Source organism: Apis mellifera, linkage group LG9 (genome assembly GCF_003254395.2).
Source record: "Apis mellifera strain DH4 linkage group LG9, Amel_HAv3.1, whole genome shotgun sequence".
Lineage (NCBI taxonomy): Eukaryota > Metazoa > Arthropoda > Insecta > Hymenoptera > Apidae > Apis > Apis mellifera.
In genome coordinates this window covers 6,161,663-6,186,144 of record NC_037646.1, presented here as the reverse complement: position 1 = coordinate 6,186,144, position 24,482 = coordinate 6,161,663, and the positions used below count along the sequence as shown (strand labels likewise).

Below are 24,482 nucleotides of genomic sequence, written 5' to 3'. Positions count from 1 at the left end.
AGGAACACCCTGTATATCAACCGCCGAATCGCAGTGTACGAGAAAACAAGGAAAGATTTCTCTTTATTCTTCTTCTCTGTTTTGCCCCCCCCTGCGGTGACGTCTCGCCTCTTCCTTTTCCCGCATTTCCTATTCAACTCCTCTCCTTATCTCTTATCATCCAGTTTCGTTCTACGATTCTCTGGTTTCCCCCACTCCCTCCCCTCCCTTCCCCCTTCATTTTTTCGCATTTGTATTCGCGTTCGGTTGCCGCACCAACACACAGATTGTTCTACTCTTTTAACCCACTTTTCCTGCCTTTCCAACACCAGCCTCTTTGTGACGTTTCGTTTTGGCTTCGTCGAGTTTCTCGCGAATGAGAAGGGGTGAGGGGTGAGGGGTGGATTCACAAGGGTTGCAAAGAAATTTGGAACTTTGTCGGTACGTTGATAATAGGAATTTCAAACCTTGGCTTGTTCGATGCAAGTTGGTTGAATCTTGTTATGAAATTTTTAATAGAGATTCAAATTGTGAGTTTTGAAAGTTTTCTTTTTCCTAGGAATTATGTTAATTTTTTTTTTTTTTTGATATTGACAACGAGATTTGTTGACTAAATTATTATGTTTATTACGAAATATATAAATTATTATGTTGATTTGTTTAATCATGTTTTTGTTAATCCTGATTTTTTTAAATCTTCTCCTTTGTGAAATGATAATGGTCAATTCTTTTTGTTTAATGGGATTTACTTGTATTTTCTTCTTTCGAGATTGCTTTCCCCCTTGAAATAATAATATTAAATCCTTTCTTTCGACGATTCGACGAGAGTCCATGTTTTTAATTGTATTCTTCTATTTTTCTTTTTTCTATAACTCCTCCCCATTTATTAAGTTATTATACAATTTATAAAAATAATAATCTTTTGTCTGGAAGAAGCGAATCTCTGGCAAAGATTGTTCGATTGGCAAAAAATGTTCCAAGGAACTCGGTGATGCCGAGCAGGGAAGAAATAATTGATCAGCTGAAATGGCAGAGGGAGGAAAGAAAGAAAAAAATAGCAAACGAGGGGAAAGGGCTATAGAATTTTCGGGTCGGCGAAACACTGTGTGGTATTCCAGACGACCTAGATTTCTAACTAATTGTGCGCATTTCTACGGTCACCGGTGTAATCCATCGGATTGGTTGCACATTGGAAAATAACATTGCACATTAATCGACATTCGAAGCCCTTTCCTATGCTGTGCCACCAGACTATTCCATTTATAATTTTGTTGCATTTAATTAGTTGCCAATCTCTTTAATCGATCTGCTAACGAGCATAAAATATTCAATTTATCGATCATAACGATGATTTAATCTGATGATGCAATTTTTTATTTTTTTTTTTGTCTCCTTTTCTTTTGCCTGTTAGTTGGAGACAGATATCAATCATTATCGATATGATTAATCTCTTTTATCTTTTGATTAATTCTAACGTGATGCATATATAATCGAACTAATTATAATTGAAATGTATTCATCTAGTTAATATTATTGACGGAACTAACTGATTTAATGACTATTGATTCAAAGATTTGAAATTGTATTAGCAGCTTTTTCTTGGCAAAAATTATTAATAAATTTGAATTTATAATTTTTTCAAAAATTATTTATGCACAATGTAAACAAATTCATTGAATTCCTAAATGCTTGAGATCTTTAAACTTTATCCAATCAGAAATTTCATTAAATTAGACATTCGATTGAAATTAACTTAAAAATATATATTACATTAACATCATAAACTTATCTCTCCACTTACCTCCTAATTACTTTCTCCACACCGAAATCCACCAAACTGTCTCTGTCGTCGTCCACGTTCCTCCTCCTCTCGTTCTCCAGCAATATCGTGAGTTCCGGTTCATCCGGCTGCGCCAAACTGCCGATTTTAAAACCGTCCCTCTCCCTCAGCCTCCCCTGACCTTTCAACCCGCTCCTCTTCGACCCCTCGCTCCCTGTTCTGCTCAACCTTCTGTCCTTCTTCTCCCCGTCCACCGACTCCTCCCCCTCGCCCCCGACGTCCGTCACCTTGGACAGATCCAACAAAATCTCAGCCTTGATATTCCTCTCGGAAACTTTGTTCTCCTCCGCATCGCCGACCGTATCGATCAACGTATTCTCCGACGTGGATTTCGCCAAACTGATCAATTGCAACTGGGACATGTCCACCGTTTCCGGGGACGGTACCCTTCCGCTCTTCACTCTGACCGAGTCGGCGTTGACCACCGCCACTTCCGGTGGCGAGTGGACCTCGATCCTCATCGCCTCCTCAATCCTATTCGCCGCCGCCTCCTCCGCAGTGATTATCCTAGCCTTGACCAACTGTACTTCCGGGACGATACCCGTCATCTGCTCGCTGGTGTCCTCGAAAAAGAACTCTTCCACGTTCTCCTGTATCCTCACCTCTTTCTTCGTGTCGTCCAACAGAGACTCCCTCGACGATTCCCTGGAAAATGTTCCGGGTCTCTTTCTCATCGAGCTTCGACGTTTCGTCGCCGGCACGTCTGCCTCCGTCCGTTGGATCGTTGTTTTGACAACCTCCTCCCGAGTTTCTGGAGGCTTGCCAGGTGTCACGGCCGCTTCCTTGCCAACTGTCCGCGTGGAAACTGCTCTCTCCGTGGACGGGGATGGAAGAGTTCTCGCGGTTCCATCCTCGCTTCTCTTCACGCTTCTCGTCCTCGCAAGGGGAGGCTCCTCTCTCGAGCTCTCGGTTGCTTCCTGGATCTCCTGGAGATTGGACGGGCAACGAGAGACGACACGTTGCTCGTCGCCATCTGGCGGTGGCTTCGTGGCTCGCTCCTCCTCCTCCTCCTCCTGATCACCTGTTAGAGCTAGCTCTGGATAGGTCAACACGCTGTGCTTGGTCAGGAATTCCGTCACTCTCTCGATGCACTCCTGCTCCCTCAGGCTCTTCCTCTCCTCCCTGCTTCTCATTATCGTCGTCTCCTCCCCATCTCCCTTTTTTCTCCTGGATACCTTGTCCAACTCACCTCCCCTCGATACGATATCCGTCACCAAAGATTCGTCCACCTCCTCGATCTTTCTTCTCGAGGATCTTCTGTCTTGTTCCCTGCTCAACGTCTTCTTCTTGGCGCCTCTGTCCGGCAACGAGTCGCTCGTCGATACTCTTTTCTTCTCTCGAGGTTTCTCCACCTGCGTCGATGGTCCAGCCACGATCCCAGGCACTTTTCTCTGCGATCCCAGGTCGTCCGTTACCTCCACCACCTGCTCTCTCTTTAATTTCACTTTCGGAGCTACTTTCTCCACGCCTGTCGATTCTCGCTTCATCGCCATCTTCTTGCTAGGGGGAGTGGAGCCGCTGTCGATGATGATCACGTCCTTTCCTTCCAGGGGACTGGTGGGCTGGAAGTCGTGCACCTCCACTTCCACCGTTTTCGTCCTTGCTTCGATAGTTTTGGACGGGTGTTTGGTGGGACTGCAAGTGGGCGTGATGGGCGATGCGTCTTTCCAGTGATCCTCCTCCTCCTCCTCCTCTTCTTCTTCGGATTCTATTCCATTTGGTTTGTCCATCGAGAGCTCCGTCACTCCTGAAATTTGGATGCAAATTAGGATAGGGTTTTAGGAATTTTTGGAATCGATGGAATAGTGGAGAATTTTGTAAAATTGTTGAAGGTCTTTTTATACAGAAGTACAAATATTAGGAAAATTTATTTCAAATATTTTTGTAGCAAAGAAACATTTTATTTTATTGCAAAAGAATTTTTAAAAATGGAATATCGTTCGCAATTTAACTTTCATGGAAATGAAAATATGGAGGATCGTAATAGGAAAATCGAGTATTTTTGCCGAAATATTGAATTAATAAAATAATAATTCGATGGAAATCATAAAGGAAGAACAGATCGACACATTGTTGGAATACCTGATCTGGAGGAGAGGAAGTCCTCGAGCTCGGCTGCGTGATCGGTCGTTTCGCTCTCGTTTGGGAAGCTTTTGCTGCGTCTCACGGGGCAAATTGGCGGCACCCTCTGCCGTGGAATCGACCATCGCAGGACATAAAAGAACCGAGAAAATAATCAGACAATTAATTCGCGCGGAACCAAGGCGAATTCCTCCATCGTACGCGGTTTCACGATAATAAAGGAATAACGAATCGCGATGGATACCAAGAGAAGCGATTTTAGACAAGTGCTACTTCGAGAATGATGTATAAATGTACAATCGAGCTGGCACGAAACACGTGATCGTTTTCTAGATGGAACGAGAAAGAAGTTTGGATGTCGAACTGTTGCCAATAATTTGATATTTCTCTTTTTTTATTACGATATTTTCGAGAACAATCTTCAATATTTCCGTTGAGAAAGAAATGTGAAGGATATTACGAGTTATTGTGATAAAAATTTTGAAAAAGTGTTTGAAAAGAAGATATACTGTAAGTGGAAACGATCGTGCATGGTCAGACAGGCGAAACGGTGAATGAATTGATTAATTTTAATTAATTGATATAGAATTATTGGCAGCATCTCGAATCGAAAGCACAAGAAAATACGAAGTCAACGAGCAAGTAGATCTGGAAATTATAATACAGAAGAAGTTTCTGGGTAATTAATTTACGCAGTGTGAAGAGAATCAGAGTAAAGCAACAACTTGAACAAAAATTACTTATGAGTAATTACTAGCTACTATTTACATCGCTATTTTCCTACTACATTATTCCTCGTTATTATTTTTAACATTAATGCAACATAATAATTTAAAATTGCTTTTTTTTTGAGATGAGACAATGTACACTCTTTTTTTTTCTACTCAGATATATACAACTTACTTTCAGATAAGATTATTTCTCAGTAAAGTGAATGATCCAAAATTGACAGTCAACAACGTCAATCAGGATTCTTTATCTTTTTACCATTCGATTATTTTCTATAAGCAATCAATTTATTCTGAATCATAATCTTTATTTCAAACGGATAATCGAGATCCTGCTATTATAAATTTAAAAAAAAAAAAGATATTCAGATATATTGACCAGCATTGCGATTAATTTCCACCAAAATAAAAATGGAAAATATTGGAGCTATTTAAAAATTTATATTGGGATGTATAGATCTCGTTAATCCTGTTAGAGATTAATTGCGATGCTAGTGAAATACTGGAATGGTTTTCCCGAAAGGACAACCGACTATAATACTTTGACGTTGAACGAATTTTTCAACAATGTTTGTCCATCTAATAAAATAGTTTCTCGATCGAGTTCTCGATCGTTGATCAAAGAGAAATTGCTTAAAGAGAATTACTTCACAGAGAGGAGAAAATAGAAAATGTTAAAAGCGATACGATATTTTTATTTACAAATTGTACACTTACAAAAGTACTTGGAATCGAAGTACTTTATTTTTCAACCCTTTGATGGAAAAATTTGTAATTAGAAAAATGGAGAAATCATCAATTTCAGAAATGAAAATTTAAACAAGACATAGAATAACAGTGTAGATATAGAATAATTAAAAAAAAAAAACTTTGATTTTGAAATTGCAAAGCAAATCATTAATTTCGAATTCGATTAATCCATCTTATTAACAAATTAACAATTAAAGTAATTGTTAGATAAGATAAGTTGAAATTAATAAAAAATTAATTGTAACGAGACAAAGGGTTGAATAAAGAATTGAAAAGAATTTTTAGCGAGAAGAAAGCAAGTTCAAAGGGGTATCACCTACTTAAATACGATAATGTATCTCTCGATAGATGGCGCTTTGTCTTCGTTGAAGCCGCCATTTGACAATGCAAAAAGAAAATTATTTTTTTATTATATAGAAAATATACGAAAAATCACGAATTGATAATTCGATCGTTCCTCACCTTTTTTTTTTTTTTCTATTCTTGCGTGCTTCCTATTTGTATTTGTTCGAGATATAAATTAATTTCTTTCTTTCCTTTTTTTTTTTTCAAAAAATATTAAATTCAACGAGTTATTCGTAAAATAGATTTCACACACACGTGCACACACTTTTCGCGATTTTATCCGTAGATTTTTTTATGATCAAAATAAAAAGGCTGCACCTCGATTGGAGCGCCATTAAACCATAAAATTGAGATCGAAGGTGAAATTGAAAAAATCGATTTGAACTCGTTTTATTTTGTATATTTTTTTTTCTCTTTTATTGAAGATTTTTTTTAGTTTCGTTTCGATCAATGTTTGAGAGAGACTTACCTATACTTAAAATATAGTTTTTAGATGTAAAAAAATATAATTTTAAGATTAAATTTAAAGTTAAAAAATCTTGGACGTGATAATATTGAATAAAAAAATAAACAAAGCTTTTTTTCATAAATTAATCGTCATATCTTAATGTTTGAATTATCGTTGTTTCAAGTGAACATGGTATACAGGGTGTTTCTAAAAAACTTTTCTAAAAAAATTTTGCCAATACATCACGATTAATAAAAGAATGAAAGAAAGAAGCACATCGAGTAAAGTTTTAAGATAATTTTTCAAACTTACCAAACATCGAATGCACTGTGAAATTTATGATACACAACGATACCTTCCCGATGCAATATAAAAGAAAAAAAAGAAATTCCAAGCCGCGAAAATTCGACGTATAATAATAAAAAACCATTAAAAATGGAAAATAATAACAATAACAGTAATAAGAGAAAAAAATCAAAACTTTCATTTTCCTTTCAAACCAATACATTCCGAATAAAGATATACACCCTATATACAATTATTATTAAAATAATAAACAGATAAACGAATAATAAATACAGACGTAACTGAAACGAAGGAATTAGAGGAATACTTTGAAAAGGGTTGCACGAAGAACATGTGAAAGCAAAGGGAAAAAACATCCATGTATAATGTTACATCATGATTGGTCATTGCTCTCCGATATGAATATCATTGTTATTATTAAAACGGTCATTAGACGAGCACATTGTGTATGTATATATATATATATATATATATATATATATATAATATATATAGATATACTATATATAAATACTATATATAGTATTTCATTAATTCATTTTTTTTTTCTCTCTTTTTCCTATTTTTTCGTTTTCTTAATATTTCGGTTCGTTCGGTTTCTTTGGTCGGTTAACTTGCGGCAAAACTGATCAAACTTCGCAACTTCCGGTCTGGACGTTTAAGCATTGCCCTGAAAATGAAAAATGAAATAGCCGAATTAGTAGCGGGAACGCGTGCGAATTGCGCGCGAGAACAATTATTAAAGATATATTCGAAGAAGAAGAAGAAGAGAGAGAGAGAGAGAGAGAGAGAGAAAATAAAGGAAAAGAAAGAAATGGAGAAAGAAAAAGAAGAATATGATGATGGATGTTGAGCTGAGTCGCGATCGATCTTGTATTACGCCATTCCACGCGAGCATTCCTTCTAATTTCGGAGCAGAGAAGTAAAGCGGATCAACGTTGTTATAAAAATATACAGGGTGATTTTTCAGTAAAATCAATTTTACGTATGATATTTCCAATTGCAGAGTAAATGAGTTTTTAGAAGTTAAAAATTGTACGATGGATATTTAGACGGTTCTCTTTTAAGTATATTTTTGATTTTTAAAATCGAATTTTAAAATCACCCTGTATAAGTATATCTATCACGAACTTTCTATCGAAAAATAGATCTATTTAACAATAGAAGGATGAAATTTCGTACGAAATTTGTTATTGATTTAATTCAACTCTTAATATCAGGATGAAATATTGAAAAAAAAAGAAAAAAGAAAAATAAAATGAATGATTCATCGATAAATAATAAAAATTTTAATTGACGATATCATCTCTTTTCGTATAAAATATTTCTATTGTTATATTTTTAAAATTTGTTAAAATTTGAAAGATTAAAAAAAATTGAAACGTATAAGAAATTTTATTCCTTCAGCTAAGAGTTGAAAATCATCTCATCAAAAACGAATCCTTCTATTTATAATTTCTAATCGAACTAAGAAAATATGAAAAAAAAAAAAAAAAAGAAAAAAAGAAAATATATCTACAATATCCTTCTATTATAAGAAACGATTCATGCTCGTGTAAGTATAACTAATGTTGCAACGAAAGCTCAGAATGGATGTATCGCGACAAGGCAAATATTCGCATTTATTTTCATTTTTCACAATTTTCACGAGAAGGAAAAGGCGTTTAATAAATCAAAATAAATTCGAAGAAATCACGAAGAAACGCTATTCGGATCTATTTCGATGGAAATTTTTGCCTTGCGAGGATCTGTTTGGCGAAGGAAAAGTTTCGAAACTTCTGAAACGAATCGATTATCGAAATCGAGCTTCCGCTATTTTCTAGATTCTATGAATAAATGGCTCGCCATGAATTTTATCTAAAGGATTTTTAAATTCGAAAGAAACTTGGAAACTTTCCTCGTCCATTTTATTTAACTTGAATTCTTATATGTCTTCAATTTTTTATTCCTTTTCTTTTTTTTTAATTGTTTGTTTTATATTTGATCGTATCGATGCAATTTACTAATTCGATAATTAGATTACTAATTCGATATTAAGATTATTATTTCTCCAGAAATAATTCCAGTCATCTCATACTCTTAGCCATTTTTAATCAATTCATCTCTACTACGCCTTTTCATCCAAGCCAAGACAAACCGCAAACAGCTGACCTATATCAAAACCAGCAAACCATCATCGTATAATCCCACGCTCTCGTTTTGCTTAATTCTGAAATCCTGTCGTAAATGCTGCATCGACACGACCAAATAATAATATGGCACACTGAAATGCATCGACTTCAAAATTTCATAATGTAAATCATATCATGTGTGTTATCATCACTTGACTACATAATATGCTTATGCAAATTCATATTTTTGCAGACAGATCAGATAAGAAATTCTGCAACGTTAGATATTTGATATATTTTGTTCAAAACTATATATATCAGTAAAGAAAAAAGTCTGAAAAAATTATATAGTATAATTTATATTTATAATTATATATTTATACGAAAATTATCGATAAATATAACCATCCAAATTCATCATTTGATGCACAAGTTTCGTGAAACTTAGAAATCGATGCATGCATCGTAATATATTCGATGTGTGTAAGTCAAACTTAACTCTGCTATTTGCTTGAATCATTTCATACTTTGAAGAAAAATTAGAAATAATTTCTTCGAGCTTATGGTAAAAAAACGTTCAAAATCTTTCTAAATCACGCAATTATAAAAATTTTAACACTATAGCAGGGTTAAGAATGAAAATGACAAAATGACAATGATAAAACGAATGATCGAATACTAACGAATGATTATCGCGTGCCTTCGAGACTCAATTATTGAACGTAGTTCGCGTGTACACGCGTCTACGATCTACGATCCAAATCTTTCGTGCGTATCACATGTATATTTGGAAGTGATCCGAGAGAACAGGACTAAGAATAATAATAGAATAAATGAGAAAAAAAAATAGAAAAAAATGAATATAAAAAAAGAAAAAAATAACGAAGAATAAGAATAAGATAAGGAAGTCAGCGAGGAGTAAATCGATTGTATCGCGTAAGATTTACGAATAGAATATTTATAATCCAACACGTCGTATACCACGTTACTATATTCGATTCGATTAGGTTAGTTGAGAAGAGTGTAGTCCAGGGGGGATAATGCGTGTCCCCTGTGTTTAGTGGTAACACGTGTCCATCCCCGGCCAACGAGGAGAGCCTGCTGATAATAGTGAAGAAAGGTGCCAGTGAGTAGTTAGACAATAGTGGAATGCACTAGTAGACTTCTACGAAAAAGAAAAAAAAAAAAGAGAATAGGTGAGAACAGGAATTTTGTCGCATATTAGCGGTGATCGATCGTATACACGCTCGAGGATCGAAGGAATGGAGACGATTCGATGAAGAGATTTTTAGGTGTTATCCTCACTTTTATTTTTATGTTATGTAGATGATTTATGTTATGTAAAGTGTGATTGTTAGTATTTTTGGAAATTGTCGAATTGAATTCATTTTAATGGAATTTCTTGTCTTTTTTTTTTTTTTTTTTTTTTTTTTTTTACTATTGTTTTAGATATAATTGTTATTATTTTGGAAATTGATAGTTTTTTTGTTATTTTTTTGTAGAGTTTAATTGTTAATATTTTTAATATTGTTAATTGTATGATCATATATTATTTATTTTTATATTATAATGTAGGAACCGAAGAAAAAAATGAAAAGGATATTAACGGGATTCGAACTCGAGTTCCTTTGATTAAAAAACTGGATCTCTATTCTTTACGCCATGGTATCTTCTTACTTTCTCTTTGTTATATTCCTTATTTATATGATCATAGAAGATCCTATACTATAATTTTACATGAATTATTTATTTCCAAAAGAAAAGTATTATTATTCTGAAAAGTTTTTTTTTTAAGTATTATTAATTTTGAGAATTTGATGATATAATTATCTCTAAATATATAAAAATTATTAATATTCTATATATTTTCAATAAATAAAATATTTACTGTTAATATTCCATAAAATCTCTTTGCTTTCCAAAAGCTACTATTTATTCTAACATTTCTGCTCACATTCAGAATAGAAATTTGATTCATTAATATCTTATAAATTCCTTATGCACAGAATATCATTTAATTTCAATTATCCCCAATTCTAATATTTATTTCTGATTAAAAAATTATTTACGAGAAACATTTAATCATAAAATACATTGTATCGCTTCTAAAAACTAAGGGATGTTTTAAAAATAAGGATAACACCATAAAACTCTCCGTGCGAATGTGGAGAGAAAGAGAGAAAATTTTAGTGCAACAGAATTGTTAAGAGTTTGAGACGAGTAGAAGGAGATAGAAAGAGACTATAAGAATGAGTCCTTCCTTTTAGACTATGGTTAAAGTGTATGTGTGAGTTAATGTCTTTGCCATTTTACAGTTTAATTCCATTACACTGTGGTCTTTTGTCCCTTTTTTTGTCGAGAAGCCTTCCGAAGACTCCTCGATGAGCTCACGCGAATAACCATTTTCCTTTCTTTTTCTCTCTCTCTCTCTCTTTTTCTCTTTAGTGCTTTGACTTTTACGATGATCTTTTTGATCTTGTTAAACTGCGTTAGATTGGTGTACAGATAATGAAATCTCGTTTACTTCTCCAAAGAGAATGAATAAATTTTTGAAGGAATAAAATTGTTTGAATAAATCAATTTATATCAATTTATTTTCCTATAAGATTATTATTTTCTATTTTTCTACTGCATTTCTTTATTATTTATAGAGTAAAAAGGAAAAATTAGTAAAATCTAACTTTCTTTCTTTCCTTTATTTCAAATTATTTTATTTAAAAAAATAAAAACTATTAAAAATAATATTTTAAATTCTAGAAATTAATAATTACTAATGATTGATAATTTTTTGCAAATTTAAAAACATCAAATTTCATTTTTGTAATAAAATATAAATATAAATTAATTCTTTAACTATAATCAATAATAAATTGAATAATTTATTCTATATAAATAATTTCAATATTAAATATTGATTATTTTAATATCATAATCGTTGTTTCTATATCGTAATCTTTATTTATCATTTATCAATTTTATCTTTCTCAAATCATAAATATTACATGAGCGAGTCACATTATTGTGTAATATAAATTAATTATAATTGTCTCATGATCTGGTCATATAAAAAATTAAATTTAATAAATTTAATTAATATTCAAACGAAAATTATCTCTACACCAATCAATTTCACTTCTTGTTTCATCCATCCATTAAAAGTATATTACAATTCATCTAAAACTACCCCTTCTTGTTTTCCATCTACTACTCTTCTCCTCCCCCTTTTCAACCTCCTCTTCTATATCCTACCCACCGAATTACGTGAACATACAAAATAACTAACATAAATTCTAAATGAAATCTCAAGAATAAAAAAAAAAGGAAGAGAAAGAAGAAAAAAAAATATTAGAAAGAACAAAAAAAAAAAATAATTCTCTAAAAGGAAATAAAGTATGGAAGATTATCGCTATATATAGGTTTAAGGTTTTGTTGTTGTATTACACGTGGTTGGTGTATATGCGTGTGTCTGGTGTGCACGTGTGTATATTAAGTGAGCCTCGTTCGAAGGACAGTGAAAAATCACTCGAATGCAAAAAAAAAAAAAAAAAAAAAAGGAAACAAAAAAAAACAAAAAAAAAAAAGAATGAATAATTATATTATTTGTTCGTTCTGTTCAGCTACTCTACCAGGCAACTTTCATTCACTATTACAATCGTTTTGTTCAGTACTTACTCAGCAATTCTCGATGGCTGGTCATTCTATATACCCATCCGCGGTAATTGCACAACCATACTGAATAACAAACGGTCAATTTTCTCATCGTTTCACCCTTTTTTTTTTTCTTTCTTTCTCGCGCCACCCCTTTTTTTTTCTTCACAAGCACGCGCATTTTCGTTTTCTTTCGAACTGGCATTAACTTTTTTTATTTCACTCTTTTTACGAACGTACAAGAAATTTTCGTACTTTATATTTTTTTATTTATTATTTGTTTATTGATTTATCGATTTTTTTCTTTTCGGCAATAATATATTGCACCGCAATTGCAACAGAATTGTCCAAGTTGAGATGCAGAGTTAAAAATCTTCGTTTCTACGATCGAATAACTGGGATCCATTGTGGCCCAATTATACGACACGAGAAACGCTCGTTTTGTTAAACGAGTTGCAAGTTTTATTGCTCGTCGTTTCAGTGAAACTGTTTTTGATTGCTTCGTGTAAACAATTTATTGGCAATTCGCTTTTATGTTTCATTCTAGATATTATACATTTCCCGTTGTATATATTTTTATTTTTAATTATTAATTTATTTAATATTTTTATTATTAATCCTCAATTGGTATTGTTAGTTCAACAACAAAATTTAATTTTAAAATATTTGATTTTTTATTTTATAATAATGTAATAAAATATTAATTTTTATACATTTTACATCTTTGATATTTTATTTACTTTATTTAAAATAATAGAAAATATTAGATCAAAAATTGATTGCACGAAACATTTCACGTTCAACTAGATTTTCTGTTTTCCTTTCCTTTTTGAATAAAATATATGAAAATATTAGACCGAATTTTCAAATCGTTGAGCTAAAAAATATAGTAAATCTCTCAATACATTTTAGAGAGAATTAATTTAAAAATTTATTTCTTCTAATAAAATTGTAAAAATATTTATTATTGTTTTTATTCGAAAATTTTTTTTAAAAATATAATACATTATATTCAATTATAATATAGAAATAAAACTGAACAAAAACTATTAAAAAAAAACGAAAAGGTTTAGAGAACAAAAAATTAACAAGGTAAATGAAAAATATATATTTATAAAGAAATATGCTAACAAAAGAAAAAACAGGAATGGAATAGGGTTAGGATGAATAATGTTAAAAAAAAAATAAAAACAACCCTGTATAGCACCCTATTTATTATCGATAATTCATACACGCTGTAAAATCTTTATTTAAAAAATGCAAACGAATATTATTCTCGTTTATATCATTAACTTTTATTTTTGCAATAATATTCATTTAAAAATACCATTTGCAAAATATATGGTATATCTAAACACAAATAAATCCACGTAATATATTACATTGGTCAATAATAGGCAGTCTTATATATATATATATATATATATTATATATATATGCTTTTCTAAAATAAAAAATATCATTAAATCCATGATATTAAAGAAAATTTCTATAAATGTGTATAAAGTGAATGATAAATCTGTGAAAACTCTTCAAAAATATATAGAAGAGAAGCTAATGAGAGAAACTTCATTCCATTTGGTAATAATAATAATAATTTTCTAATTATTTCTTATTATTAATATTGATAATGAATATTAATATTAATTGATATACGTAATAACATTGCATTTAAAAACAAAAAAAAAAAAAAGAATGGTCATCAATTCGTAGATTTGTCATTTTGTTCAAAGTTTGTTTCGTTAAATTGCACGAGACAAATTTGATTTTCTAATAACAGCACGATGTGTGATGCATCGCTGTTCAACAAGTTAAAAGTACTTGTGCGAGTTAAACAACACTTTTAATCATAAAGTTGAATTAAGTACTGTTTGAAATGTTAAACAAGTATCTGACACATTGAACGCCGTGTGAAATTTGTTGCATAACTTTGACTGCTTTTACTGCTTGGTATAATTCGTTCGAAATTAATTCTTGCCATTCAAGGTCACATAAGATCGCTTCCCCCACCACTTCAATTTAAATCTACTATTTCTTTGGTATTATTTGTTTTTAATCCAAACTAAATTCGTATAAACTTGATATAAGATTATCTCATTCGAAATTATTAATGTATCATAATGATAATTGAACTATTAAATCATTTTTTATGGATATAATTGTAAAGATAAAAATTTGAAAAATATAAATAATGAAATTCAATATTAGTGGGGGAAATGAGCTTGAACGACCTTAAATCTAACTATACAGCAAAATTATTTTTACTAAATTTTTTTGGAATTTTAATCCTTGATTAAGTATTATATTTATTTGAATTTTATTTAAATATTGAATCACACGACATGGAACGTGCTAGAGATCGCCTTTGGACGGAAATTCTGCGGAAACACTCGTAGGAATTATTGCACAATCGCGATTATCCTTAAGGATGACACTGGGGAAAGACATTTCAAGCTCATATTCTCTGATTCAAGTTCCAACAAGATAAAACAAGATAAAAAAAGATATCCAGAAAAAACCGAAAAAAAGTCCAATTGAATGATCGATACAAATCTCGGTGGAAAAATCGGTCGTCTCGAAGACACGCGAGTCGCGAGGCGAATCCAGATTCGATAGTCGCGGAAACAGAGGCTGAATAATCTCTCGAAAAAGTAACGAAGGGATTGAGCAAACGCACAAACAAATATTCTATAATCTGCAATATGTAATTTGATCAAGTTAGCTTTATCATTTAACTGAATAATAACAATAGAATGATTATATAAAATTATATTTTTAATTCATGCTTCTTATGCTTCTCTTATCCTTGATGTTATATATTATTAAAAAAAAATATATATAGAAAAATTAATCTGCTATTTCTTTAAACATACAGAAAATTATTGAAATCTTTCTTTAAAATAAGAAGCTTGTAAACAATTATTATTTGTATCTGTAAAAATGATTCTGTCAATTTTTTAATGGATTAATTTTACTTAATTGATTTTAATGTTAAGAAATATATTTAAATTATAGTAACGCTATTTTGATCAAATTGTATATGTAAATCAATATCCAAACCAGAACGAGCATCGTGGTCTTCTCCTACTCCTTTCACATCTTCGAATAAACGAAAAGAAAAATAAAAGATTCTTGACAATACAATATGTGCATCAATGCTATTTACATGAAAGAGTTATCCTTCATCCCTTTCATCTATAATGCACGTATACCTTATAACAAATATACAACTTATAAAATGATTGCAAAGTTAAAATTAATTTTCTTCAGAATCAAAAAAAAATATATATATTTTTTATTCTTGCTTACCATTCTGATTCTATCTTTGTCTCAAAACAGATAGGATAATATCCAGGAGTAGAAGAGGCTCATAATCTAGGCTTGAATAAGTTTAAATCCATTCTAAATCATTGCTCTCAGAAACTCTCAGATTTGACAAGATTGTGCTGATGCTTCAAACCCTCGATCAAATCCATATGATGGGGTGGCTCGATTACGTTCACTTTACGCTCCCTGAAATATTCTCGCCTCTGTTTGTGGCTATCCATGATCGAGCACGTGGCCGCCTCGCTATCCCTATCGGCGGTCGGTTCAATTCGATCCTCCTGATCGCTCACCTGGACAATACTGTCTGGAATGGGCAACGGCTTGGCCACACCGATCCTCACGGTGCCCTTGGGGGCGCCTTTGAGCGCCTGCACCGCCTGATCCAGCGTCGCGTTCTCCAGGGCGATGTCGTTGACGAATAGAAGACGATCTCCTGGTATCAGCTGCCCGTCGACCTGAGCCACGCCACCTGGCACCAGTGATCTTATTACTATCACAGTTTCGTTGGGGTTCATTGGATCCTGAAACAAACAGACGTGAATTTGTTAGTGTGATTTTTTTTTTTTGGTGGTTGGATCGAATATTCATTGATACAAAGAATTAAAGATTTTATCACAAATTGAATTATAGATCTGGTTATAGGATAATCTAATTTCTAACGTAACTTACTAAATCATAAGCATTTAAATATATAGTAATACAATAAGGTTTAGATCAATCTGCCTCGATTTTATGGTTTCCTCCATTGTACAAGTTTTCAATTACGTAATATATTAATTCAATATTTCTCTCTTGGTCACAAACTATAAATGATAGTAATAATATATTCTTTGATAATGAAAAATACCAAGTAATCATATAATGTTTTTTTTTTATTTTTAATTTAAGAATAAATTAAACAATTCATTTAGAAGTTAATATTATTCACAATTTAGGAATTTTATTTCATCTTTTTCCCTAAATTTTTCATTAAAATAAATATATTTCTAGCTCAGATCAAGCTTTCCAGAATATTTGAATAAATTAAATTGATACAATTGAATCACGCCCATACCTGATAATCCAAAATGGAGAACCCAAGGCCCCGTTCTCCCTTTACCAATTCGATGATCTGCGGTTCAGAGCTCCACATCGCCAAACCAGTTAACGGTTCCAAAGATCGCGATTTCATCTTGTTCAAACTGGCATCCGTCACCGTAGCTGTGGTCGTCGTCGACGCCAACGAGCCGTCAGACTTTGCTTTCACCAGACGGTCCATCGTTGGTAACAAATTTTGCAGAGATCCTCCAAGGATACTCTATAAAACAGGTTTTATCTGGTTACGCTCCAATTGTCAATAATATGTCAGAAATTGGATTATTGTTTTTTTTTCTTTTTTCTCTTTTTTTTTGGAAGATGTTAGATATTCTTACTCTGGTTTGGAAAGCGGCTTGGTGTTGAGCAGTGTCGATAGGGCAAAGAGGATCCTGAGAGGCGATGTTTCTTCCGCAAACCATTCGAACGTGTATGGGTAATTCTTTTAGCACGCTAACTACTTCCATGTGGTTGATACCTAATAATCGATATCCGTTCACCTGTTGACAATGTTGAAATTGGATATTTAATTTATGATTTTTTTTTATTACTATTGGTAAAGAAAGATTTATGATATTTAATGCTATTAGTTATAATTTAAAGGGCTCTTTAATGTTAATGTTGTGTTTTTTTTCTCTACTAAAAAAAATAGATAAAAATTTGAAAAATTGTATGTAAAAGTTTGAAGTATTTTAAAAACTTTTCAGATCCATTAAAATGTATTGCAAGAATGCATATAATGGATTTGTGAGAATTATACTGATCTAATTATTCCACCTCAGAGAAACAATTCTAATTATCAAAGTTAAGCTTATTTACGATTAAATGGCTGGTTATCTAAGACTATTTGTCTATATCATCTATACTATCTATACTAATCGTAAGCTTCTTAATTTGGAAAATTTATCTTTATGCTTGTGTGTTTTGAAACATTCTATATCTTATAATATCTAACACTAATTAATGCACTGAAATAAATTATTATCAATATATATATTCTTTAATCACCAAAATATTCTACTCACGAATATTGATACAAAAATTATACTTCAAATCAGAAATCTAAATCATTATATTACTAATCTTTTAAATAAATATTTTTAAATAATAATCAATAAATGCAAGAAAAAATAAAAAAAATAGACATGAAAGATAATGTATAAATAATATAGGGAATAAATAATTTTTTAAAAAAATTATACAATAACGAAAATAATAATTTTAAAAATGGAATAAAAAACAATTTTAACACTGATGAAATTGATTGACGGCATATTTTACATTATTACATTGTTGTTTACTCGATAATTTATTATTCTATGCTTATTAATTTATTAATTATAATATAATATAATTATTATTAATTTAATTATCAATTTATCTTAATAAATATTTATAACTTGCAACGATAACAATATACAAGAGCTGATAAAATATATAAAATTACGTCCATCATTAAACAATGATATATTTATCAATTTGTTAAATAAACCATGGATGGATTTGCAAATTATTAAACCAATTACTACAATATTCTGCCACAGGCTTTGTTAATCCTTCCTGTTAATTAGATTTAAAGGCGAGGCAAGATTTTGGACTTTGTTGGATCAAAGTGTTGCGTTACCTCGAGCAATTCGTCCCCGGAACGAAGCGTTCCATTTTGTCCTACAGGCCCTTCCGGAAGGATCGATCTTATGTAATGATGCGGTCTCACTTCCTGCCCGTTCTCCACATCCACAGTCCCTTCCAGACTTATCCCAAGACCACTGCCTTCCGCGAATTTCTTCAATTGTGCCACCTATTTGAAACGTGGAAAAGAAAAATTCCTTTTTTTTTTATTTTTTATTTAGTAGAAACTTTAACTTCTCGAGACGTTAATAATCGACAGAATTTCCGTGGAAATTATTTTTTAATCGATTTAAATTTTATAAAATTGACGAAGATGGATCGTCAATGGTTTCAATGATTGAATATTTACACACCACAATTTCCGTGTCTGGGCCGACGATCTTCTGCCATTTCGACTTAATGGCGGCACGAATTTGAGGCGTAAGCTCGCTGGATGGATCGCTCAGCAATGCTTCCACATTGGCGGCGTCATCTAATTCATCCGACGATCTTTCGCGATCACCATCCTGCAGAATCGCGCTGTCCACGGTCGTATGCGACTCTCCTTCAGGTTCTATTTCAGTAGTGGTTTCCCCATCCTGCAATGGAATATTTTATACACATTTTGCCGTGCATTAAGAATATCGTTGAAAAATATTGAATATAATAACACCAAGTCTCTAAACCACGATTACACATTTATATAAAAATAAAAGTAAAATTCAATAATATTAATAATTATCTGTACGATACAACAGAAACAATCTTTTTTCATATTATATGTATACCTTGTTGTACAAAAATATTGATTTCATTAGGAATTTTAAAGAAAATACCGCGCTAATCGGGAAGCTTGGCAAACTGGTGATGGATGGAGAGCTCGGTTGAGGTAGTCTCAGTTCACTGGCCGCTATTGCCTGTTGAAGCTGGTCGTACTTTGGTCCACGTAGATATCTCTCCAGGCAAAGGACTACCGTTTGCCCTGTACGCCGTAACACCTCCACAGCCTCGTGATTTGAGTAACCCTGTAAAGAATGGCCGTCCACCTCCACTATTCTATCGTTTATTTGAATCTTGTTGCTCAAGTCTGCCGCGCTTCCCTCGCTGATGCTCTTCACGAAAATGCCAGATAACTCTTCTGCAATTCAGAATCAAAAAACGTGTATTAAAAATTACTATACTTCAATGAAATTGAACGATATCAATTGTTGTAATTTTTTTCAAACGAAAAGCTCGTCGATTTTCGAGATTCCAAAGAAAAAGAAAAATTTCTTTCATCTCCAAACTTTGATTTTTAAATATTCATACTTTCCACGAATACAAAGATAATCAAATTCCCTAAATATCTTTAATTCCAAATTCGAATTTTCAAACATCTCAATATTTATTTCTTCATGGCCTAATATCTCCAAGATTTTTATTTTCCTTCAACTTCGAATTCTCCAGAAATAATTCTTGTTGAGTTTCTCTTGAGAGATTACCTTTCTCGCACACGTATCCAGCGATGGTAATCCCGAGGCCGTAAATATCTTTCTTAAGCTCGACGGTGAATCGTTCCATTTCTGGCAGTGAGTTAACATCAATGGTGTCCATGGTGAGGACCGGAAGTTCCGGGATCTGCACCGGAACCGTCGGTATCACTGGCATCGCTCCAATTGGCATTGGGTTGCGTACTACGTCCATGATGAGACCTGGCCTTGCCTACCGAATAACCCATCCTTTCGAGATAATAGCCCGGCCATAATAACGAGGAATGATATGCAAATGCGGGAAATATTGGAGGAATCAACAGAGGAATGAAAAGATGGCGGTAGAGAAGAAAATAGAACGGAGAAGGAATTCTACATTTCAATTTACTTGAAATTATGATTATATATTTGTATTAGATTCTCAAATTAATTTATAGATAATTAAAATATTAATATAATTATATATTTGTATAGATTCTCAAATTAATTTATAATTAAAATATTAATTAAGAATTATTATTATTATTATTAAGGAAGAGATTTGAACAAATTAATTCTTGAAAGATGATTGAAACATGGGATTTTCTTTATCACAATTATTTTCAACTAACACTTTCTATATCCTTGAGGAAGATATAGAAAGAAAGGTGGAAATCTATTTTGGAATACGGATTACCTTGACACAAACGTGTCGGAGAGGTACAAAGAACAAAATGGAGGAAGGATGAAATCTCATAAAGCTGTAACCGACTCACGTGCATCTCGACGTCAGATTCTTGAGAGTACATGAAGCCGTTGTCGTACGCGCTGTCGGGCTGCACGTGGCGCATGTTGTACGTCTCCGGCACGCTGTGCACCAGGTGACGATCCAACTCCTCCGGGTCACCCAGAATCTTGGTTGGTACGATCGGAGCGTGGCTGCCGAGTGCCTGAAACGTGGTATTCCATTGGAATCTCTGCCTCGAAATTCGTATCGAGGACGATCCGTTTTATTTTCTATTTATAAATATTATCTATTGTAATGGCTGATTTGGTAAGGTTTTCATTATTATTGTTCGATTATCGAGTAATGTATATAATGTACATTTAAAAAAGATATATTTTCAAAGAAAATATAGTATAGATTTATATTATTGATCTTGGTAATTATAGAATATTGTCACGTAGCAAATTTTCTATAAAAATTATTAAAAGATAATCGTGTTACTTTATTGTTTGTAGAAAATTCTATCGCATATGACAATAAATTTTTTAAATAATTTTGTATTATGGAAATATATATATATATTCATACGATTAATTTTGGTTATTTTTAGTTGGTAATTATTTTTGTGGAAAATTTTATCGTTTATTTAGCATATTTTAAATATGATTGCATTATATATTCCATTAGTAGTTGTGATCAATAATATGTAATCCTATTAACATTATTGCATATATTCATATATAACGTTTAATAAGTTTCTAATTTAATTCATATCCTTCTTGATCATAAAAATGAATGAAAATATTGAGATATTATCAAGAAATTGATATCATTATGAATCCATATCTTCCTTTTATCTTTACATATTCGAGTTGCTTTTTAAACTTGTAAAATTAACATATTTTTTATATTCTTGTCCATTAAGTTAATAGATACTTTTTTCTGTTATAAATAAATTTGTTTAAGTGGAGTCGTAAATAAGTTGTATTATAAAATATGAATAAAAATGACATTAGCTACCACGAAAATGAGGAAAGCCGAAGAGTTAAAGTGCTTTCAACTTATATAATGCCTTCCAGATCAATTATGACACTATTTACCGTGCAAACAGACCGATCCAATGATTTAATGAAAACGCCTCGCCGCCATTTAATTAATGAGAATTCCGATTGAACCATTTCATCAGACTTTTCAAGGGGGGAAAGAAACCAAGAATTTTACCAAGAAAAGTAATTTTAACGAAAGAAAAATAAAATATCTCCAACAACGCAATTTCCAATTTTTTTTTACAACAAGTTTGAACATTCAAAGTATCAAGCTTTCAGCTTCTCAAACTTTTAAAATAAATTTCATTACATTTTCTTGCAATCTTTACGATTTCCAAATTATCTTCGAGAATCTTCGAAATCTTTCCAATTTCCAAATAGAAAATTATCTCAAACTTCCTTTCAAACTTTTCATCAATACATTATGGAAGCTTCAAATTCTTCAATTCTTCTTTTCAACTTCTCAAATTTCCTAAATATCTTTAATTCGAATTTTTGCAAAGTTTCTCGATTTTCAAACATCTCAATATATTCAAAAGTTTCCATCATATGATGCAATTGAAAGATTATGAAAATTAAGAAAAATACCTGGTAATCCGGCGAGGTTGGTTCGACAGGTCGCGCGACAACGAGACGCACGTGCGTGCCGGATTGTCGCAGGACTGCCGCAACCTGTTCACTTCCCATTCCCCGCAAATTGACATCGCCGATTTGTAATATATGGTCCCCGCTCTGCAACCGATTATCCTGAAATTTGTATCGAGAAAACACCGTGTTTAATTCCCCGATCGATTACCATTAAATATTTCTGCCTCGTTTAATTTTGTGTCATTATATTTCTATTATTATTATTTATGGAATCTTATTTCGAAATTCGATGCCAAAATATCACGATATCCCGGCTAATTCGATTTATGTATTTTATCGAATATCATACACGAAATTTCTTTCATAAGAAAAGATGAATTTATTATATGAAAGGAAATTTAGAAAATGTTAAATTAAAAAGAAATAAAATTATAAAGTATCGAATGAAAGATTTTTATATACATATTTTTGATTTTTTTTTGTATATATGGAAATAATTTGGAAATAAATGGATTTTGATATTATTTGACGATTTCGTATTATTTTTGACAAATTTACTTACTCGATCGGCGACACCCCCTGGAAGGATTGTCTTGACGACAACACCGCTGCTTCGTCCACCCACGATTCCGAATCCAAGACCGCTGCCATCATTGATTAGATTTATTACCTCAACTTGTGCCCATTCCGTGTTCAGCTACAACAGTACATACAATACATAAATTCAATATGATGTATCTGATCGATCCGCCATTTATCATCAAGCTTATCTTATCTCTTAACAGTTAACAAAGAAATCGGTGAAAAATTATGGAGAGAAATAGAATAGAAATTTCAAATGTATACGAAATAAAATTTGGAAATATTGTAAAATTTCGATTTGAATTTGGAATCTAGATTTTTCAATTTACTAGAAATTACTAGAACTATAAATTTAAACTAATTTAGGTTAGGTTTTGTTCTGGTCCCTATTTAAAAAGTTACTAGAAACTAGGAAATCATAAAATACGATATTTATGATCATTTAAAATCTAAAAAATTGGAATTTTTAATCTAAATCTGAAATTTGAATAATGGAAAACACATAAATGAAAAATAGAATTACGTATATTCTCATCTTCCAATTGGGAAATTCGAATTCAAAATTTCGATGTAGAAACTAGCAACTAAGAATATACAATTTCGAATCTATAATTTCGAACTTGGAACTTCCAATTTGAAATCTCTAATTTGAAATCTACAATTTGACTCTTGGAATTCAAACTAGGGAAACTTTAAACTCGTACAACTTGATATTACAAGTTTCAATATTTGAATTTCAACTTTCAGATTTATTTCATTATAATACAAAATTCATTAAAATAATAACTAATGATATATATTCGTTATTATTCCAATCCTTCAATTTTCACTCGTATTTTTTCTCTTTATGTCATTAAAATGAAACAACGAATAAATTGCAAAAATAATATTTCATAAACGATCATTTAACATGTATAAAATCACATTGTTTCATTTTTAATAATAATTATGTCGCAATTTTAAAATGAATCAGGCGTCGAGGTTGCCAAAATTCGAATAAAAAAAGCGCGTTATGCGTAATTGTTGAATCCTGGTAACTGAACAAAATAAAGAGCGACTCTTTTACACGATATATTTGCGTCGAGATTTTTCCAATGTGTGAAAACGATATTAAAACAATTCATGTGATATTTAATATGTTCAAACCTTCTCCAATAATGGACAAAAATTTTCTAAAACGATTATAAATAATGTTAAATCAAAAACTCTTTGTATAAAACTTGAAATTTTTAATTAAAATTCTCAATTTAATTGAAATAATTAAAAAAAATTTTTTTAAAAATTATTAATACAAAAATTTAAGTTTATTCAAATTTTTGTTTCGAATAATTTTTAATCAAAATTATTCTGAAGATAATAATACTATAAATTTTTATGAAATATGAAAAAATATGAGAATTTTCAATTTTAAACTTTTATAATTTCCATTTTTTATTAAAATTACTTTATTCATTTAAAAGATTCTTCTTCGTTAAAAAACTATTATAGATACCAGAAGAAGTAAAATAATTAGCCTCACAAGGGTCGACAAAAAACTCGTGTTACATTTTCTCTCTTTCAATTTCATTGCCTCGGGTATGTACATTGCCTCTTCTGTCAGATAACAAGATGTGTTAAAATTGCAAAGAAAAAAGAAAAAGAAGCTTGATACATTGTCGTTGCTTCAAGCTATTCTCTGAAACCTTTCATCGATTCACAACACTTATCATTTATTATACGTATATCGAGTAGATATTTTTTAAAAAGAAGTGAAAAAAAGAGAAAGAGATAAGAAATAGATGTTGTATCGTATATCACAATTCTTTCAGAAAAAATACAAATAATTATTCTATAAAGAAATTCTAT

At 31.5% G+C, this 24,482-nt stretch overlaps 1 protein-coding gene across 1 annotated transcript in view; it reads right to left on the bottom strand.

The window, feature by feature from the left end:
• The window catches only part of LOC409020 (inaD-like protein), a 119,029-nt gene that overhangs the window by 35,309 nt on the left and 59,238 nt on the right, over nt 1-24,482 (bottom strand). Inside the window, exons 8-19 of the mRNA XM_026442738.1 lie at nt 22,618-22,752; nt 22,056-22,214; nt 20,471-20,644; nt 19,728-19,947; nt 19,083-19,384; nt 18,621-18,845; nt 18,263-18,436; nt 16,977-17,138; nt 16,619-16,861; nt 15,855-16,085; nt 3,902-4,007; nt 1,781-3,566 (exon numbers count right to left, since the gene is read on the bottom strand). Coding sequence (XP_026298523.1) covers nt 1,781-3,566; nt 3,902-4,007; nt 15,855-16,085; nt 16,619-16,861; nt 16,977-17,138; nt 18,263-18,436; nt 18,621-18,845; nt 19,083-19,384; nt 19,728-19,947; nt 20,471-20,644; nt 22,056-22,214; nt 22,618-22,752 — 3,917 coding nt within the window. The remainder of the gene's footprint in view (nt 1-1,780; nt 3,567-3,901; nt 4,008-15,854; nt 16,086-16,618; nt 16,862-16,976; nt 17,139-18,262; nt 18,437-18,620; nt 18,846-19,082; nt 19,385-19,727; nt 19,948-20,470; nt 20,645-22,055; nt 22,215-22,617; nt 22,753-24,482) is intronic.